General features: G+C 40.2%; 1 protein-coding gene across 2 annotated transcripts; it reads left to right on the top strand.

The window, feature by feature from the left end:
* The first annotated feature begins 346 nt into the window (after positions 1-346).
* LOC134350140 (otoraplin-like) lies at positions 347-10,075 on the top strand. Of its 2 annotated transcripts, XM_063055084.1 has the most exons (5): positions 347-507; positions 2,683-2,822; positions 2,920-3,033; positions 5,213-5,297; positions 9,541-10,075. In XM_063055084.1, exons 1-5 carry the CDS (start codon positions 387-389, stop codon positions 9,558-9,560), a joined length of 480 nt encoding a protein of 159 aa, XP_062911154.1. In that variant the 5' UTR covers positions 347-386; the 3' UTR covers positions 9,561-10,075. The 2 variants fall into 2 exon arrangements, with proteins under 2 accessions (XP_062911154.1, XP_062911155.1); XM_063055085.1 differs by lacking the exon at positions 5,213-5,297.
* The last annotated feature ends 12,286 nt before the right edge of the window (positions 10,076-22,361 follow it).

The raw sequence follows: 22,361 nt of genomic DNA, 5'->3' as shown, positions 1-22,361 counted from the left end.
TTAATCTCCTTTACATGTTTTAAATATATCTAAATACGTAGCTGTGAAATATTTCTGCTTTTCCAAGCAATTAGTACTACCATATTTACTTATGTAAGTATTTACTGCAAGGTATGAAACTGTCTGGATAAGCCTGTAGCCTGTATTTCCTTACTGCAACTCACTCTCCACAATTGTGCCTCACTCCTGCCCCAGTCTATAACACTGTGGACACAACTGTGTGGTTATTCTGCTGCAGGAAATGCCATTGGTGGCAAATGTTTATATGGATGTTTGGCTTCTGCTTCTGAGCGGTAAGCTTCAATTTGTTGGTCAGGAGAAATTTGATTCCAGCGACCTTAACACACTAAGAGAAGGCAAAAAACGTTACAAACTGCAAAACTAAAATGGCACAGATTGCCTGCCGTCTATTCCCACTTCTGTTAATTGGATTGACACAAATTGTAAGAGCAGATTACATGGACAAACTTGCAAAGAAGAAGATGTGTGCTGATGAGGAATGTAGTTGTAAGTAAAACCTTCTGATTTTTGAGACTAGAAACCTGAAAATCTCTGTTTATGTATGTCCTTTGATATTGTTAATACATTCCATATCCAGCAGCTACTGTATTTATATTGTGCACACACACTTTAAATATGTTTTTGCCTTTTTTAAAACTTTTAAACTTGGCTTCTGTTGCTCTGGAATATTACATTACTCTCCATCGACTTGTACTATATGCACTCTCAGTCACTTAATATTGCTTCTTTAGCAAAGTAAGGACACTTCCCTATTCAAACAATTGTTTCCTTTCTGCTGCTATTAACACGACAGTTCAAACTCAACGAAAGGGGCAAGTCTCAGAGTATGCCAGTGGGATCTTAACATTTGCCACATTATCTGTTAATTGTTGTCACTTTGCATCAAGTGATTGCGTAAAGTTATGTAGCCCCCCTGGTAAGCCTCAGGGTCGCTCAACTCACTGTTGTCTAGGGGAAACAGCCCTCAGCCCCACCAAACTGGGTAATTAAGTTTGTGTGGATACTGTGTGATGTACCCACCCCGCCAAATAACAGACAATACACCATATACGATTAAATGATTTACAGTTTATAGATATTACTGGAACTATGTAATTAATAGAGATAAAATATAAAAGGAAAATAAAAGGCGCCAAACTTATTAAAGTTCAATCTTTCGTGCACAAACAGTTGGAGCTCTAGTAATGATCCTCCTTTCACCATTCGATTCCCTCTGACCACCCCGACCCGCCGCCTGGGACCAACCACGGTGGTCAACCAGATGCTCCACACAAGTCTGTCTTCGTCTCCTCTCCTCGCCGAAGACCCTGGACCTCGGACTCCGACTCGGGGTCCAACCCGTTGGCCAGCTTACAGCATCGCGTCCACTCTCTCTCTCCCCATCGCGCCTCCTGCCCCCAAAAACCCACGCATCACAATAGCTTACAGACACACAAAAAAGAAAAAGACATCTATCCCAATTGGTTAGCAACTGAATACAACTCCCTCTATAACCCAAACACGCTGCTAGTGAGAGAACTTTCTCAGCAGTTAAAAGGGGGCTGCTTTAAGATATTTATTGCACTTCAAGGTATTTGACAGTCTGCCCAGACGTGATCAATTACAACAATTGTTTCTCGACGGAATTTCTTAGTTAATGAGAAATCATTTCTATTTAGGATTTCTGTCACCCCAAGAAGAGCAAGTTCTGCTCTTTAAAAAGAAATCCAAGTTTAACCAAGCTTGCACTGTGTAGATGTGGAGCTTGTTCAGGTACCACTACCAGCATTAGAAAATTGAGAAGTCAGGCTTCACTGATCGGTCACAGCAATTTTCCTTTTTGATAGTGCCATACTGACATTTTTAAAGAAAGGGCAAAGCAGATCGAATCCAGATTCTCAGATATTAGTTCTTGATGTGTTCTTAGCCTCTGTGCTTTATTAATCATGAGAGAAGGGCTTGAATCTGCAGAGCCTGTCATAATTTCAGGATATCCCAAAGCAATACTCTTGAAATATAGTCACTGTTAAAGGGAATAATATGTGACAGCTAAATTATGTATAACAAGCTCCCACAAACAGAAATGTTATGGTGATCAGATAAACTATTTCAGTGATGTTATTTGGAAATCAGGTATTGACCAATAGACCGGGGAAAGTTTCTGTAGTTCCTCTCCAAAGCAGGTCCATAGGACCTTTGATGTCCAGATGGGATGTTGGTTTAACATTGCATTTTAAAGCCACTGATGTAGAAATTCACTCTCATTTGTTGCTAACAAATTCTCCAGCAGCTGCTGTGCACTTCTCTATTTCTACTTCTCAGTTCTATTGAAGTCAATGGACTCTGAGTACAAAACTCCTATATAGTGCAAGACACAATTACATCTTTCTACTCCCCTATTGGCAGTTCAGTATTCCCCAGTACTGCTCAGGAATGTGAGGCTGTTTTGATTTTTGTTTTGTGCTCAAGTTGCCGGGAAGGACTTGAATCCAAAACCCTATGATTCGGATATTAGATTTCCAGCAACTGAGGCATGGCTGACAGCCAGCACATTACTTTTTTTTCGGAGTGGGTAAGCTTTGCAAGCCATCAGTGCTTTCGTTTTATGCTGCAGCAAAGAACAAGTATCCGAATATCCTCTGGAGAGCAGATCAATCAAAACAAAATTGTTTTGTCTTTCAGATGTTATCTCAATTGGCCAGGTAGTTGATGACTACAATGCACCAGACTGCAGATTTCTGAACCTTAAGGAAGGACAGTTACTATATGTGTACTCCAAACTGGTACGAGAAGGGGAAAGTGGGGAGTTCTGGTCTGGCAGTGTAAGTAAAGTTACTTTACTCAGAGAACTAAAACAATTCAGTGACCACTTATTGACTCTTTATGTGTCATATTGTGATTTTTGCTCCCCTGTTGCAGATTTACAGTGATGATGAGTATGAGGATCAAATGGGTATGGTAGCTTATTTTCCTAGCACTTTAGTAACTGAGCAGTACGTATTCCAGAACACAACGATGGAACTTCCCACCACCGTGAGTATTTCCATTAATAAAAATAACTTTAAATGTAAATTCACTGAAACTGAAATACCAATCTCAGCATATCAGATTTAAATGCATGAGCAGCTGAGAACTGGACGGCATGGTAGAGTCGTGGTCAGCGCAAAGCTCTACACTACCAGCGGCCAAGGTTCAATTTTCACTGCTGCCTGTGAGGAGTTTGTATGTTCTCCTCATGACCACACAGTCCAAATATATAAAGGTTGGTAGGTTAATTAGTCATTGTAAATTGCCGCTTGATTAGGCTAGGATTAAATCGGAGGATTGCTGGGCGGCGTGCTTGAAAGGCCGGAAGGGCCCATTCAATGCTGTATCTTAATAAATTAATAAATTAACTTGTAGCATTCAGGAGTAAACACCTCTAAAGATTCTGAACTCTCTATGAAACTTCTATCTAAAACAGTTGACTTTTAGTTGCAAGACAATGCACCCTAATTCTACATCTATCAATTATATTCAAACCTATATGTTTCAGTGGAATCACCTCTAATGTCCAGTGAGTTTAGGCCAATATTACTTAATTTCTCCTCATTGGACAACCCCACAAGCACCCAGTTAACTTACTGAATCTGAACTACATTGTCCCAAGCCTATAATGGTTTTAGAAACCCAAACTATATGAGGTGATTCAATATATTTTGCCACTGACTGTTGTAAAATTGTAAAGTCGAACTGTCATAAAATAGTAGAAAGACTCCCTTGCCTTGTACTTCAAACCCTTTGCAATCAATATCCACAGACCAATTACTTTCTGATTGTTTGAAAAACGTTAGAACCCTAAAGCCCCCTCCCCCTTCCATGCACAAGCAGTAGCAAAAGCATCAACCCTCCCCCTTGCCCCACTTGCTTCTGCAAAAACATCAACCTCCACCACCTACCATGCAAGCAATAGCAACCTCCCAGAGGCCATGATCTGGAGTCCATCAAAAACTACTGTCCATCCCAAGACTTCAACATCTCAACAGGCCCTCTCTCTCACTAATGAAGGAGAGAGAGATATTGCTCCAACTAAACCAAGAAGGGAGGGCAACAGCTCGCTGTTTCGATGTGACAACCTACAGCGCCGATTCTTCGATCCGCCTACTTGAGAACCAGCAGACTCTCTCTCACCATCGAGAGGGAGAGAGAGACAGAGAGACATGTTGACACATATTGCTCAATGCAGAGGCCTCTGAGGCCCGCTGTCTCAATGTTTCGATCTCCCGCGATGCTTCAGGCAGCGACATCGGCAAGGATTCGGGCCGTCCACAGGGCTACACCCTGAAGGCGCCAGCTTCCAAATGGCTCCTCAAGATCCCAAAATGCTGGTCACTCAGTGAGTTCCGAGAGCGAGACCTCACCGCCCGTAAAGAACGTAGTTTGAGCGCAGTTGTAAATCATGGACTCTGACAGCATCCCAGCCACCTTGAAAAGGAAAAAAGAGACATGAGAACAGGAGATTTAAAATGTTGCTCAGATGAACTGGAAGAAGTCGCCCAGGTCTGCAAAAGCCTCTGGTGCGATCTTTAGCTCCTCCCACTCCAGTGTTTATCATATTCCATATTGTACTGCTACTCTCTCACCTGTTCATCAAATTTGATCAAATCCTCTTGCCTTAGCCATCTTTCTCACTTAACTCACCGAGATTAAGATGTGTTTTTCCAATCCACCCCACGTACTCTTGCCCACTCCTCCTCCTCCTCCTATTTGCTGAATTTCATAATGTTACAGTATAGCTTGTTTATTGGGCTTATTTTAGTTTGGGTATCAAACCTTTGTCTAATGCTTGAACTTTTAAACCATTGAGCTGAGAACCTTTGAATAATAATAACCTGCATTCGCATTCTTTCTGCAAAAGAGCATAGCCTCACACTTCCCCACATTACACACAGTCTGTTATTTTTCTGCTGATTTACAGAAACTGTTTATATCCTCTATCATATTCTCCCCAGTTATTTTGTATTTTCATGAAATTTTGCTCCAGCACATAGAGGCTTTTCATCCATGTCATTAATTTAGAATGTATTTCCCGATTTTCTGTATTCCATTTGTTATCCACTCCCTGCAAGCGTTTCTCTTTTTCGGATACAGTGTGGGAGGTGGAGGTGCCGTTAGGGACCTCTGTGCAACTATACAGTCGGGGAAGACTGATAGCTTTGCACTTTTGTTATAGAGATCCTCAAGTGATCAACTACCGGTTGGGAAACAAAGCACTTTCTGCGACATCTGGGCAACATTCCTGGTTTTGGGCTTCAATGGTGAGTTCAAGGCAGGAGTCATCTTCTGTGAGAGTACCTACCTTTGTATTTGTCCCATAATCTAACTACCAACACTCTAGGAGTCACCATTGACAAGAAAATTAATGTGGCTGCAAGAACCCGTCAGAACTTGGTTGTTACATGTTGAGTGACCTTTTTGCTGCCTCTCCAAATCCTCTCCACCATCAATAACACTTAAGACCATAAGATATAGGAGTAGAATTAGGCTATTTAGCTTATCGAGTCTGCTTTCTTCTTGGCTGATCCATTTTTCCTCTCAGCCCCAATCTCCTGCCTCCCCCCCACCCATATGCCTTATGCCCTGACCAATCTAGAGTCTGTCAGCCTCTGCCTTAAATATACATAAAGAGTTGGCCTCCACAGCTGCCAGTGGCAATGAATTCCATAGATTCAGCACCCTCTGGCTAAAGAAATTCCTTCTCATTTATGTTCTAAAAGGATGTCCTCTATTTTGAGGCTGTATTGTCTGGTCTTAGACACTCCCACAATAGAAATATCCTCTCCACATCTACTCTATCAAAGCCTTTCACCATTCAATAGGTTTCAAATGGGTCACCCCTAATTCTTCTAAATTCCAGTGAAAACAGGCCCCTAGCCATCAAACGCTCTTCATATGACAAGCCACGCAATCCTGGAATCATTTTCGTGAACCTCCTTTGAACTCTCTCCGGTTTCAGCACATCCTTTCTAAGATAAGGGGCCCAAAACGGCACACAATACTTCAAATGAAGCCTTGCCATTGCTTTATAATGTCTCAACATTACATCTTTGCTTTTATATTCTAGTCCTCTTGAAATAAATGCTAACATTGCTTTTGCCTTCCTCACTACAGACTCATTCTGCATATTAACCTTTAGGAAATCCTGCACAAGGACTCCCAAATTCCTTTGTGCCTCTGATTTTTGTATTTTCTCTCCATTTAGAAAATAGTCAACTCTTTCATTTCTTCTACCAAATGCATGACCATACACGTCTTAACGCTGTATTCCATCTGCCATTTTTTGCCCATTCTCCTAATTTGTCTAAGTCCTCTGTAGCCTCTCTGCATCCTCAAAACTACCTGCCCCTCCACCTATCTTCATATTATCTGCAAACTTTACAACAAAGTCATCAATTCAATTATTCAAATAATTGACATATAACATAAAAAGAATCAGACCACTGTGGATCACCACTAGTCATTGGCAGCCAACCAGAAAAGGTTCCCTTTATACCCACTCTTTGCCTCCTGCCAATCAGCCACTGCTTTATCCATTGCTAGAATCTCTCCTGTAATACCATGGGCTTGTAGCTTGTTAAATAGCCTTATATGTGGCATCTTGTGAAAGGCCATCTGAAAATCCAAGTACACAACATCGACTGACTCTCCCTTGTCTAACCTGCTTGTTATTTCTTCAATGAATTCCAACAGATTTGTCAGGCAAGATTTTCCCTTGAGGAAACCATGCTGACTGTGGCCTATTGTATCATGTGACTCCAGTACCCCGAAACCACATCCTTAACAATCGACTCCAAACATCTTCCCAACCACTGAGGTCAGACTAACTGGCCTATAGTTTCTTTACTTCTGCCTCTCTCCCTTCTTAAAGAGTGGAATGACATTTGCAATTTTTCAGTCTTCCAGAACCATTCCAGAACCCAGTAATTCTTGAAAGATCATTACTAATGCCTCTACAATCTCTTCAGTCACCTCTTTCAGAATCCTGGGATACACACCATCTGTTCCAAGTGGCTTATCTACGTTCAGACCTTTCTGTTTCCCAAGGACCTTCTCTCTACTTATGGTAACTTCACACACTCCATGACCCCTGACACTCTGGAACTTCCACCATACTGCTAAGGTCTTCCACAGTGAAGACCGATGCAAAATATTTATTCAGTTTGTCCACAATTTAGCTGTCCCCGATTATTACCTCTCCAGTATCATTTTCCAGTGGTCCGATATCCACTCTTGCCTCTCCTTTATATATCTGAAGAAACTTTTATTCTTATCAATATGATTAGCTAGCTTACTTTCGTATTCTATCTTTACTTTCTTAATGACTTTTCAGTTGCCTCCTGTTGGTTTTTAAAAGCTTCCCAATCCTTAACTTCCCACTAATTTCTGCTCTATTATATGCTCTTTCTATGGCTTTTATGCCGGCTTGGACTTCCCTTGTTAGCCACGCCTGTATCATCATGCCTTTAGAATACTTTTTCCTCTTTGTGATGTATATATCCTGTGCCTTCTGAATTGCTTCCAGAAATTCCAGCCATTGCCGCTGTGGTGTCATCTCTGCCAGTGTTTTTTGCCAATCAATTCTAGCCAACTCCTCTTGTATGCCTCCAATTTCCTTTACCCCACAGTACGAAGTCAGGAGTGTACAAAATTCTAAATGCTTGCATGAGTGTAACTCATTGAAGGTTCAAGAGTCTCTATAATATCCTGGCAAAGACTTGCACCCTATACGTCACCCTGAAAATTTGCTTTCTGTGCCACTATCACATAGACAGATTCAATCTGCCACTCACTGGCACTTTGTGTACTGTTGACAGGTTCTTCAGCACGGACAGAAGGAAGATCGTCCTCCTACACTTCCCTTCCTTGCTGTGCAGCAGCTGTCAAAATCTGAGGGAGGCTGCATGATTAAAGAGCTTAGGACATGCAGCTCATCAACAGTAAATGAACCTTCATAGAACTGTAATGCAGTGCCTCCCCAGAAAAGAGTACATAGCTGTGTAATGAATCATGGGAGACTACGTCCCTGTTCTGATTAAGTGCGTAGTGCCATCAATGGAGTCCAAAGAAGGAATATGTTAGCATTGGAGAAGGTTCACAGGAGGTTCATGAGAATGATCCCAAGAATGAAAGGGTTAACACATGCGGAGCATTTGATGGCTCTGGGCCTGTACTTGTTGGAGTTTAGGAGAATGTGGGTGGATCTCATTGAAACCTATCAAATATTGAACAGTCGAGATACAGTGGATGAGGAGAGGATGTTTCCGACAGTGGGAGAGTCTAGGACCAGAGGGCACAGCCTCAAAATAGAAGAATGCCCCTGTAGAACAGAGATGAGGAGAAATTTCTTTAGCCATAGTGTAGTGAATCTGTGCAATTCGTTGCCACAGATGGCTGTGGAGGCCAAGTCATTGGACATATTTAAAGTGGAAGTTGATGGAATCCTGATTAGTAGGGTGTCCGAGATTAAGGAGAGAAGATGGGAGAATTAAGTTGAAAAGTATCATAAATCAGCCATGATGGCATGGCAGCACAGACTCGATGGTCTGAATGACCTAATCCTCATCCTGTTTTATGGTGTTATTCATGCCAATTTATTACCCAAATCCATGCACTCTTATTTGGCGCAGTAATCTAATCTGTGAATTCCATTGCATTGGTGCTTAGGTACTTCCTTAAAATTTGCTAATGGCTTAGCTTTTGGAATTTGGGAACTGAATTTGAAAAAGTGATTGTGGCTACTGGTTTTGCATTACCACAGTAATATGTACTTTATACACGTTGTCCTTCCTGATGTTTAAATATAAATTCATCATATCTTTTGTTTTATTCAATATTTTGCCTCTTTTCAGTATAAATTGAGGTTAAATTTTAGGTCAGCAATGAAACAAATGAATGGTTTCATGCAGTGAAAATGAGTTTGTTGGCTGTGAAAATAAATAAGCAAATATTTTGATAAAGGACATTTAATTAAAACTAGTTAAGAAAAACTATAAAACAACAATCATAATAAATATTATTAATGACTCTGAAATGTGACAGATTGCCTCCAATTGCGTGGAATTAAAAAAAAAATTGAATTTATATCTCCTTAGTCCTTACCATGAGGTTTGCTCTTGAAGCTTGAAATTTAATGATTTATTCCAATAGATTCTGTAAGATCTACAGTAGACATGCTATTAATCAGAAATGGACCTTGCATAATTATAAGAATATGTAACATACCAAGCCTTTACTATATGTTAGCCTATTTCTAAACTGTTCAATACAATTCTAAAGTTTGCTGATATTATTTCTTCTGTGCAGTCTTCTAAAAATCCTTCATTGCAACATACTTATGTATTAAAGTTAAACAGAATCATGTGGGAAATGCATTGATTTTCCCTGTATAATGACCCTGGATTTTTCTTCTCCACTGATTGATGTATAATAATCACTATGGTTAAGTGTGTCATCTGTAATTGGTTTTCGTATCTGATGCATTCTATTTTAACTTTCCATCAGGCTATCGACTTCTACTGTGACTAATTCCAATGACCGACTCATCAAACTGTGCAATCAAAGAAAAAAAATGCAGAACAAATTTGATTTAACTGAGAAGTTTGTTCAGTTTCTTGCAGCTAAAAGCATTAGATTTTTAAAAAAAGAAATGTATAATGCTAAAGGCTGAAGACTAGTAGAGAAGACTATAAAGCCAACCTTTTTGGCCTTTCTGTGATTTTATTTACTTGTTTAACAAACCACAAGTAATAGATTTATTTTTCCATTAGTTCAAACCATTCCGTTCAATGTTTTATCAAATATTCAGATAATATGTAAAACAGTTAATGCTTAAACATCTGTATAGGAACAACCAATGGATAAAACATTGCACTTGGAAAAGTTTCCTTACAACCTGAATGTCATCAGTTTTCTTAGATCTCTATCTGCTTGATTTCACATGGTTGGTCAGATAGATTATCCTTAGTGTTTCAAAAGCCTGCTGCAATGCAAACAAAATTAAAGCATATTTACTTTGCTTAATCCTCTTGTATGTATATATGTGGGTGTCTGTGTGTGCAGGTATGTGTGTGTATATGTCTCTGTGGGAGGGGAAAGGGTCAGCTTTTTCATGATGATTTGCAGGGAACAGATGGCTGCTGTCTGCCAATATGCTGTATACAACAGTTGCTGATCTCCATCTATCATTAACATTTTGACAATCATTGCTCATGAATGGAAACAGTTGATGACATTTGCGAAATAGTGAGTAAAGTGATAGCCTAGATTGCGCTGACAACCAGTCGATGGTTCTGAAGAGGAATAGCAACCAGCAACGTTCCAGGCTTGCAACATGAAAGTATAGAACACATTGAAAGTCAGATACCTGTGCGCTGTTGAACAAAGTGATAAGTTTGTATTATACTGAGATGGTGGTCTCACTTGCCGGCATTATACCAGTCATGGCTGTAGTATCTGGTTCAACTCATACACTTACTAAATATACATATTTATAACAATGCTTTAAATCAATTTACAATCGGACCTGGTTTGAATGCATCCATTATATTTTGTTATAGTTTTATTATTGAAATATTTTAAATTTTTCATTCAGCTATTTCTGTATATTTTTTGATCATCAAGAATATACAGAAACAGAGGCAAAACCCTTCTGACAGCAGCAAATTGTTTGAATAAAAAGACTGGTGGATTATAACAGCTGAGAGAGATGAATGGGAAGGTTTAGGGGTATCCAGCCGAATGAGGTTCTAACCTGTGACATGCATTAGGATGCCCAATTTGCACCATGTGCTCAATTTCTTAGTGCAGGTGAGATCCAACTTTGATCATGCCTCAGGTCACCAATTTTAACTATGTATTGGGATCTTCCGGGAAATGGAAGGTATTCATAGATCTCCTTCAGTGATTTTATAATGTAATATTAGTGCTTCAATAGAAATTATGCAATCATGTAATGGAACTTTTCACATATGAACCAGAAATTCCTTTAAGTGAACAATACCTGTACTCAGTTTTAACCTGTGGCATCACCTCATATAAAACCAGAAAGTTTTAAAAACTCAGAAGGTCAATTAGCATTTGTGGAAGTTAAAGGTATAAATCAAAGTTTTGGGTTGAGACCCTCAGCAGGACTGATGGGGAACAGAAAAGATTGCCAGTATATGGCACTAATAAAGTGGAGTGGGACAGTGGCTGCTGGAGATAGATCCTCATATTCATGCCATTGTTGTTGTTATTCCTCTCTGGGCCTTTTGGCACATCAGACAGCAACCTTGCCATTTCTTTAGCATTTGTCTGCTTCTTACGAGGCTGAGTTGATAGCTGGGTGCTCAACCCAGCACGGATGGAAAGCGTGCAAGGAGCCAGCTGAATATGAACCCGGGACCATTCGCCTTAAAGTCTGGTTCTGATACCACTGCATCATGGGCTGGCTATTAACATCATAGAGAGGAGGAAAATTTCTTCAAAGTTGTCATGCCTTAACTATATTAATTATATATATACTAATTTGCTGAATCTCTGTATTTTATAGCTGTAGAAGATTATATTAATAAAAAGATTTAAAAATGAAACTACACTAGGTGTATAATGCGCCGATTGCAGCAAAAAAGGTAAAATGCAAATCAAGCAATACTGTTTATTTTGTTTCATTGATTTTCAATAGTTGCCTTTTTTGAAGTTTCTTGGGGTTTTGGAACTGAATTCTACTTTATTGTGTTTTTTTCCCCATGGTTTCATATGAAGTACATCACTTTTCAAGCCTTGTATTATATATGACACATAGGTATTAAGAATACCATTTTAAGTAGGTTGGAACAAAATAATGGATACAGTACATCACTCTGGAACATACACTTCCTGGAGAAGTTATGCTGGAGAGAAATTGGAGTTTTGGATGATGGTAAAAATAAATTAACTTCTTTCTTACCTTATGTTAGTTGTCTAACAGTGAAGTCAGTGGGGGAAAAAGCAGTTTTTGATCAAATTAACTATGCTGTAACAGAAAAATTGAGCTTAAAATAATTCATCATTGTAGGCAACAACAATGTAACACAGTGGTAATGTCAGTCACTTTGCATGGGTGCTGAGAAGTTAAACTGGAAGGTATCTTTAACTGAGATTTCTCTATTATTGTATCACAGCCCAGAGTGGAATTTTCTGTCCAAAATCACATCAAAAGCACCTCCTGTTGGTTTCCACTCAGATGTGCACTCTTATGGTTATCTAGCACAATAACTGGAGTCTAAGCACTGCTTTAAATATTTTACCATGGAATAGGGTCGGCAGAGCCCCCGATAAGACGAAAATAGTTACACCTGGCAGGATTTCAGTAAAATATTAAAGAATACCTCAGAGCTTCATGTATCGTTTCATTTCTGGATCCTTGTATATTTTTGAAAATGACACAACCAAACAACCAATATTCTGAGTTTGTAAACAGCATAGCCTGAGACTGTTGACACAAAGGAAACTGTAGATGCTGGTAGACTGGATCAACTCACACAAAATGCTGGAGCAGCATCTAGGAGGGTAAATGAACAGTCGATATTTCGGCCCATGACTTATCATCAGGACTGGAAAGAAAGAGGGCAGAAGCCAATATAAAAGGGGAGGTGGAAAGGGAAGTCCCTACGGGTGATAGGTGAATCCAGGTGGGGAGAGGGTGAAGAGAATAATGTGAGAATCTGGTAGGTGATAGATGGGTAAAGCAAAGCCAGAAGAAGAAAGAATCTGGTACAGAGGACAATAGACTATGGAGTAAAGGGAAGAAGGTGAAGAAACGAAGGGAGGAAGGTAAAGCTGATTGACAGGTCATGAGGATAGGCGGTGGGAGCAGAAGAGGTAATGGGACCACAGGGATAAGAGAAAACCAGGGAGGAGGGGACAGTGTTTGGAAAAATTGAGAAAATTGTTCATGCCTTCAGATTGGAGACTATCAAAACAGAATATGAGGTGTTGCTCCTTCAGTCTGAATCTGACTTCAAGATGCCAGGGTGAGAACGGGAAGTGGACTTAAAATGTTTGACCACCAGGAGACCCAGCCTGTTGCAGTGGACAAAGTGAAAGTTCTTGACAAAGCAATCTCCCATTCTGTAAATGGTCTCACTGATGTAGAGGAGGTGCAACAGGAGGTACAATAAAAGACCCTGATAAGTTCACATGTGAAGCGCCTCCTCACCTGGAAGAACTGTTTCAGGAACTGAGGGAGGAGAATTTGGGGCAAGTGTAAAAATTAGCACTGTAGCAGGGATAAGTGCCTGAAGCCTTGCCATGAGTGATTCCTGCCAAATTTTAGGCAGGTCAGTAAGTTGATACTGCAAGAATATAGATTGAATAATTACTTACTCAGTTATGCTTCTCAATTTTAAAACATGTTTTTATAATATTTTCATTTTTTTGTTTATAATGTAGAAACTAATTAAATCAGTTACATTTTATTCTGTTATTTGAGCACCACCTAGTGACAATTAAGTTGATGTTCAAGATTAAATTGTAAGTTTGTCTAAACATGTTTTGTTTTAGTCGTAATCATCCTTAATCTCATTTATTTGTTGAAACAGTTTTTTTTAAAAATCAGAAACAGACTAGTGAGATGTGTCACGGTATCCTGAAGGTCCAGATAAGAACATTGTTACGGAAAGTGAACATCCGTATATTAAGTGTCACACCTAAATTTGATCTTGCCTGGAGTACATAGTACTAGAGATTGTTTCCAGGCGAATTAACATCTGATTGGAATTTTGACAGCATTCCTATGTCTGCTATTCACATTAACATGCCTGATGTCTTGCCAGTGTCAGGCAAATAATATTCCAAATAATGTCATCATTCATATAACATACCTCTCTGAATGTACCAACATATACTGGAGCATAATTAAAAACACCATGGAATAGTCGTATTATAACTAAGAACACACTGGGTTAGTTTGCTAGCTCATATCTGTGATGGATGATTCCTTTGTCTGCAACTTGTTAATATGTCTTTTTAGTTTAGAGGAATTGTATCTATGTTTTGGATATCTTTTATACTTTGTGAATTTTGCTTTATGTTTTAGAAATAGGTTGTATTTTAGAAATGGTTTGAAACTTAGAAATGTTTAAGATAGAAATCCTCTGTGAGGTTTAAATTTGTTTAAAGAGTGTTATTTGGATTTAAATGTGTAGCACTGAAAATAAATAAACTGTTTTTAACTGCTTTGTTAGCTGGACGTATCTTCTCCCTGGTAGGGAGAGGGAACCCACTACCCGAATAGCGGATATTGGCAGCTAAGCTCACTGGGGAGAGTAAACAGGGAAGTGAACTAGCCTTTGAAGATTGGGTAGTTACAGTATAATTTCCCTTTAGGTAGAGTACTCATGGCTATTTATGTCTGATAGGGCTTAAGTTCTTTATTTGAATTTAGAACTTCAAGCAAACCCAATACCATCACGGTCATAACTTAGCATCTCTGATGAGTAAGCGAACAGCATATGCTAGCTCATAGTTTCCAAGGCTATCATCACTGAGACAGTTAGCATTCTTTGGGAAAACCTTCAGCTACATTGTCAGATCTGGATTGTTCTCTACATCTCCAGTGTATCCTCTCAGATAAAAAGACATTCCATACAGGCAGCTCTGAGTGGTCTTCCTTTAAGCTTAAAAGTGTATTTTCCACTGCTATAGTTGACAGCATCCTTGAATACGTTTCATCTATTTCTCACACCTCTGAACTAATCCCTTCGCCTCCCAACCAGAACAAGTCAACAGATCATTCTTCCCAATTTTCAGCACTTCACTATAATTCCACCCTCAGATATATCATCCCCTCCACTCCCTTTTTAACATTCCAAAATGATGGATCCCTTCAGACACCCTGGTCCACTCTTCCATCTCCACAAACCATTTCTTTTCTCACAATATTTTCTTATGCAGCTATATGTGAAACTCTTGCTCTTTTAACTCAGCCCTTCTCATCAACCAGTGATACAAAAAATCCTTCCAGTGATCCACGTCCACTTCTAATCTTGTAATATGCATTTAGCGCCCACAGTGTGGTCTCCTTAACATTGGAGAAACCAACTGCAGACAGGCTGACTACTCTGCAGAACACCTGTATTCAGTCGGCAGGGTGACCCTGAGCTTCTAGACTTCTGTCACTTTAATTCTCTATTCCATTTCCACTCCACCCTATCTGTCTGTGCTCCATTCCAATGATGACTGCATTCAAAGATTCAAAGTCAAAGTCAAGTTTACTGTCATATGTACAAGTACATGTATGCACAGGTGCAGTGAAAAACACGCAGCATCACCACCGGCACATACCATCCTGTAAATAGCATTCATAAGAAAAACATCAATCAAGCATAAATGATACACAACTTTTACAAGAAAACACAATTAGAACAAAACAAAAAACAAAGTCCATTTTAGTGTAAAGTGTCGAAGGTGGTCATAGTATTGCTACATTTTAATGACTAGGGTTTTGCCAGTTGGTTCAGGAACCAAATGTTTGAAGAAAAGTAGCTGTTCTTAAACATGGTGGTGTGGGAGTTAAGGGTTCTGTACATCCTGAGCAATCGTGGCTGTGAAAGAATTGCATAGCATCTTTGATAATAATAACAGCTTTCTTTGATTTGAATAGAAAAAAAGTTCCATTCTTACAGTGTGCATATTGTTGTGGATCATGAGATAAATCTTCAGATGAAAGCCCTGTTCCCAGGAAGCGTGTATTAAGCCTTCATCCCTTAGAATCTGCACTGCTGGATATTTTCAGCAGCCAGCACTGCTAGAGTATTGAATCCCGGGCAAAGGCCAACGATAAGTACACAGGAACTGTGTACTTAAAGCGGTATTGGTGTTCTGAAGGTAAGACTTTATTTCCTGTATTTATTTGTCTGCAATAAATTCCCTTTAAGCATAGGTGAAGACTTTATTTTGCAGTCAGCAGCCAGTTTTGGAAGAACAGCATCAGGGTGACTTGAAACCTGATGATTATGGGGTGGAGCTGGAACAGAAGAAAGAAGAAGATTATTGGGGAATATTTTGTTCATGAATGTTATCTTCCAGTGAGCAGAGGAAGCAGTCATTGGCTGTAGAGAAAAGAGAGGACTTCACAGGAGAAGAAGATTTTTGTAAGGACCCATCATTAAAGCCCCCCACCACTTGGGATGTGCTCTCTTATTGTTACCATCAGGAAGGAGGTACAGAAGCCCGAAGGCACACACTCAGTGATTCAAGAACAGTTTCTTACCCTCTGCCATCCGATTTCTAATTGGACATTGTACCCATGAACACTACCTCACTACTTTTTAAAATTTATTTCTGCTTTTGCTCTGCTTATTTGAACTTAACCATTTAATATAAATTTACTGTAATTATTTTTCCCATATTTATCATGTATTGAATAGTACTGCTGCTGCAAGGTTAACACATTTAACGACATGTGCCAGTGCTATTAAACCTGATTCTGATTCTGATTCTGACCCTGCAAAAAAAAATCCCCATCGCTAACGGTATAATCCTCTCCATATTCCAAACTCTTAACAGTGAAATATTAGTTTAGTGATCAGCCAGGCAAGGAAAATGGTTTTAAACAATTTTTTCAGGTCCACCTGCATACAGCAAATATTCCAAAGGCTTACTACAGAATGTCTGCATTTCCTAATGCATAGCACCTTACTTAAAGACTCAGATCTCTCCACAAATACATTTTTAGTGAGAATCTCCTCTCTGCAGGCATAAATTGTTACGGGTTCATCAACTTGACGTGTCTTGTGAGACGTAAAATTTCTTTCGGCATTGGTTCATCGTGTGTGCATTCTGAGTTCCAAAGGAGTGAACTGTGGCATTCCTGCCAGTGTTGAGTCTGGCAGGTCACAGTAACCACAGCACACAGAATTTTCATCCTAGCATGTATCTCATTGACTAGGACATGCATGTCCATTTGAGTGATTGTGATAACACTTTCCACCTTCCCTTCAGTCTCGTTCCTGTATGGAAGTAACAGCATGTGTTGTTGCTGTATGTCTACAATATGGAACGGACATTTAAGGGCTGATAACCTTCTTTGAAATCTCTGCAGTGAAGAGTCGAGAAACACAAATTTTCTTAATTTGTAATTGATTTCAAATGTGGGGCTCATTTTTCCTATTGAACGCTAAGGAACACAGTAGTAAATTACAGAAGGACATAATTAAACTTTCAGAATTGGCATACAACTGGAAAATAATGGTCAATTAGGTTAAGTGCAAGGTAGTATGTTTTTGATATGGAGGATCTCCAGTGAGACACATATCTAGGTGTTGAAAATGAATGAAGAGATCTCAGAGAAGAAATACACAATTTATTAAATGTTGAGCCATGGATTAGCAGAATGATAAAAGTCATAAAAATCAATAGAATTTATTACTGGAGGGCTAAAATTAAAGAAGCAGTGATGATATACAAAATGTGTATTAGACCTTGAACAGGTTCAGTAAAAATTTAGCATGTTAGCTACTGTCTTGTACAGTCTTGCTTACTGTATTATGGAAAAGGTAGAGAGGCGAGGATGCAAAGCACACTAGAACCACGAGGATATATTTATCAAGGAAGAATGAACAGACATGGTCTCTTTTCTCTGGAGAAAGGAGAGATGAAGGGAAAGGCTTACAGACTTATTTAAAATGATTAAAGGTTTTTTTTAAAGGAGTGCATACAAAGAATATGGCGAAGAGCATAATTAAAGATTATCAACGTAACATTTTTGGGTGATGAGGTTTCTTCCTGATTCCCTAATAGATTTCATTACCAAAAATAGTAGTAAAAATGTGGAACTTGTTACCAAGGGAACAGTGAAGTAAGGTAGACATTTGATGGAAAAGGCAAATGGTGGCTCAGCTGATCGATTTAGGAAAAGCATGGAAAATTTCAGTGAAGTACAAATGCCTTTCGTCTGTGGTGGGAAAGCTGTTGGAAAAGATTCTTAGAGATAGGATCTATGGGCATTTAGAAAATCATGGTCTGATCAGGGACAGTCAGCATGGCTTTGTGAAGGGCAGATCATGTCTAACAAGCCTGATAGAGTTCTTTGAGAAGGTGACCAGGCACATAGATGAGGGTAGTGCAGTGGATGCGATCTATATGGATTTTAGTAAGGCACTTGACAAGGTTCCACACGGTAGACTTATTCAGAAAGTCAGAAGGCATGGGATCCAGGGAAGTTTGGCCAGGTGGATTCAGAATTAGCTTGCCTGCAGAAGGCAGAGGGTCATAGTGGAGGGAGTACATTCAGATTGGAGGATTGTGACTAGTCGTGTCCCACAAGGATCTGTTCTGGGACCTCTACTTTTCATGATTTTTATTAATGACCTGGATGTTGGGGTAGAGGGGGGGGTTGCCAAGTTTGCAGATGACACAAAGGTTGGTGGTGTTGTAGATAGTGTAGAGGATTGTCGAAAATTGCAGAGACACATTGATAGGATGCAGAAGTGGGCTGAGAAGTGCCAGATGGAGTTCAACCCAGAGAAGTGTGAGGTGGTACAGTTTGGAAGGACAAACTCCAAGGCAGAGTACAAAGTAAATGACAGGATACTTGGTAGTGTGGAGGAGCAGAGGGATCTGGGGGTACATAACCACAGATCCCTGAAAGTTGCTTCACAGGTGGATAGGGTAGTTAAGAAAGCTTATGGGGTGTTAGCTTTCATAAGTCGAGGGATAGAGTTTAAGAGTCGCGATGTAATGATGCAACTCTATAAAACTCTGGTTAGGCCACACTTGGAGTACTGTGTCCAGTTCTGGTCGCCTCACTATAGGAAGGATGTGGAAGCATTGGAAAGGGTACAGAGGAGATTTACCAGAGTGCTGCCTGGTTTAGAGAGTATGCATTATGATCAGAGATTAAGGGAGCTAGGGCTTTACTCCTTGGAGAGAAGGAGGATGAGAGGAGACATGATAGAGGTGTACAAGATAATAAGAAGAATAGATAGAGTGGATAGCCAGCACCTCTTCCCCAGAGCACCACTGCTCGATACAAGAGGACATGGCTTTAAGGTAAGGGATGGGAAGTTCAAGGGGGATATTCGAGGAAGGTTTTTTACTCAGAGTGGTTGGTGCATGGAATGCACTGCCTGAGTCAGTGGTGGAGGCAGATACACTAGTGAAGTTTAAGAGAGTACTAGACAGGTATATGGAGGAACTTAAGGTGGGGGGTTATATGGGAGGCAGGGTTTGAGGGTCGGCACAACATTGTGGGCCAAAGGGCCTGAACTGTGCTGTGCTGTACTATTCTATAAATGCTGATATGGACACCTTGCTCTGAGCAAACAATTTTTTCTTCACCTCAGTTATTATATTGGGTCTGTGGTCCCTTGTACTTGACTCCTCAATCAAGGAAACATCTTCTGTGCACCCACTCCCAAGAATTTTGTTTATTTCATTGCCTGTCATTCTTATAATCTTTTGGGAATAAATGCAAGCCTACTCAATTTCTCCTCATATTACAGACCTACTATCCCAGGAACCTGGTGATTATGGTAAGTCTTTGCTGCACTACCTGTAGTAGGCATGCCCTTTCTTGGGCAAGGTGACCAAAATTGCATGCCGTATTCCAGTGTTTAATCACGAAGACCCTATATCATTTTAGTAAGGATCTTCACTCCTGTAAGCCTTCCTAATTGCCTGTTGAATCTGCATGTCAGCTTTCAGTGGCTTGGATGCAAGAATGCCTGGCTCCCCTTGGTTATCGACATTTCCAAATCAGCAGCCTACTGTGATCTTCAGGCAGGACATTGAGAGTGACTGTAATAAGACGATGAGGCATGGGAGCAGAATTAGGCCATTCAGCTCATGGAGTCTGCTCCGTCATTCGATCATGGCAGATTTATTTTCCCTCTCAATCTTAACCTCTATGGACAAAGAAGTCTGGTAATGCCTTGACTAAGAGCACTCATGCCACAGCATCAGATGTTTATGGCCGTTTATGGGACAGCATTACAGAAATCTACATTAATCTTCTGTAAAATGGGGATGAGTCATTGACAAATTCATAGAGTTCTGTTTCTTTTAGGGTAAAATATTGTCCATTTGAATGATGTAAGGGGTGTGATGGTATATGTTCATTTACTGACCTGGTTTTAATAAAAAATGCAGTTATCAAAACTTAAGACACTCTAAAATGTTCTGACTTGTATAAAATTTCATTCACAGTCATTGCACACTGTTCCTTCCACTTTCAAACCCTCCAAAATAATTCAACATCATTAGTCTTGTGATCAGCCATTAGAGGAAGTGATAGATAGGAGTTACAGGGAGGTAGTCACCTCTGTATTGCAGGATGTAGGCAGCTGGGTAGCTGTCAAAGGGAATAGGCAGCCAGCGGAGGACCCGTGGTCATTCCCCTCAGGAATAAGTACACCTCTTTGGCTACTGTTGGGGGGGAGGGGGGGTGGAAATGACCTGCTAGAGGGAAGACTAGATCTCTGGCACTCAGTAGCTCCGTGGCTCAGAAGGGAAGGGGAAAAGAAGAGGAGTGCAGCAGTGATAGGGAATTCCATAGTTAGAGGAGCAGCAGAAGATTCTGTGGACATGAAAGAGACACCCAGATGGCATGCTGCTTCCCTGGTGTCAGGGTCAGGAATGTCTTGGATCAGGGGAGGGTGAACAGCCGGAAGTTGTGGTACTTATTGGTACTAATGGCACAGGTAGGAAATGCAGGACCGTCCCACTAATTGGCAATCATGTTTTGGATGCCAAGAATTGAGTATTTAAAGAGCACCTGAATTGAGGTTCAGTGCTCAATCATATGCCCTACTAGTGATTTTGTCTAGTGTTTGTTTTGTGCTCAGTCCTTGATCCAGTTTGATACCATGTTTTGATCCTTGCTTCAGATACTCCAGTAACTGGGTCCAAACCATCCTCGTCAAGGAGTCTGGTCACAGCTTCCCAAGCTCCTTCACCTTAGTAATAGCAACGATTCTCCCTTCTGACCCTGGGCACCCTCGACTCTCTGGAAAGTTAGATAGAAAGCTGAAAATCAGGATCTCAAGTGTAGTAACCTTTGGATTGCTGCCTGTGCCACAAGCCAGTGAGGGTAAGAATAGAATGATTTGGCAGATGATTGTCTAGCTGAGGAATTGGTGCAGGGGGCACTGTTTCAGATTTCTATATAATTGGGATCTCTTCTGGGGGAGTTATGACAAAAAGGGTGGGTTACAACTGAATTCCAGGGCACCAACTATCCTTGTGGGTAGGTTTGCTAGAGCTGTTGGGGAAGGTTTAAACTAACTTCACAGGGTGATAGGGCTGGGGATGGGGCAGTTGGTACACAAGTAGATGCAGTGTGTAGTGAGACTGAAGAAGGACAGGCAGAGATGATAGGGCAAAATTGCAGTCTGTGGGATGAGTTGAACTACAACATAGAAGCAAAATTGAAAAGGGTTATATTTGAAAATACATAGTATATTATATGTAATAAGGTAGATGATCTTGAAGCACAGTTGAAATTGCCAGGTGGGCATCACTGAGTCATGGTTAGAAGAAGATCATAGTTGTAAGCTTAACATCCAAGGAGACACATTGTAACATAAGGATAGGCAGGCAGACATAGGGTGTGGCAGGGGGGGGACTCTTGATAAAAAGTGAAATAAAATTGTTAGAAAGAAGTGACATGGGATCGGAAGATCTCGAATCCTTGTGAGTAAAGTTAAGAAACTGCAAGGGTAAAAAGATCCCAGAGGGAATTATATACAAGACTACAAATGGTAACCAGGATGTGAGATACAAAATACAACAGGAAATGGAAGAGGCATGTGAAAAGAGCAATGATACAATAGTCTTGGGGGATTTCAATACGCAGGTAGATTGGGAAAATTAAGTGGGTGCTGGATCCCAAGAGAGGAAATTTGTAGAATGCCTATGAGATGGCTTTTTAGAGCAGCTTGTTGATCCCACTAGGGGAAGGCAATTCTGGACTGGGTGTTATATGATGAACAAGATTTGGTTAGGGAGCTTAAGGTAAAGGAATCCTGAGGAAGCAGTGATCATAACATGTTTAAATTCACTCTGCAGTTTGAGAGGGAGGATCTAGAGTCAGATGTCTCAGTATTACAGTGGAGTAAAGGGGATTACAGGGGTATGAGAGAGAAGCTCTCAAACTTGATTACAAGGGGACACTAGCAGGGATGATGGCAGAACAGCAGTGGCTGGAGTTTCTGGGTGCAATTCAGAAGGTGCAGGTTAGATACATCCCAAAGAAGAAATAGTATTCTAAAGGGAATATGATGCAACTATGACTAATAAGGGAAGTCAAAGACAGCATAAAAGCAAAAGTGAGGACATATGATACAGTAAAAAATTAGTAAGAA

This window comes from Mobula hypostoma, chromosome 8 (genome assembly GCF_963921235.1).
Source record: "Mobula hypostoma chromosome 8, sMobHyp1.1, whole genome shotgun sequence".
NCBI lineage: Eukaryota > Metazoa > Chordata > Chondrichthyes > Myliobatiformes > Myliobatidae > Mobula > Mobula hypostoma.
Note: the sequence above shows the minus strand (reverse complement) of the source record. Positions and strands in the feature narration are given on the sequence as shown.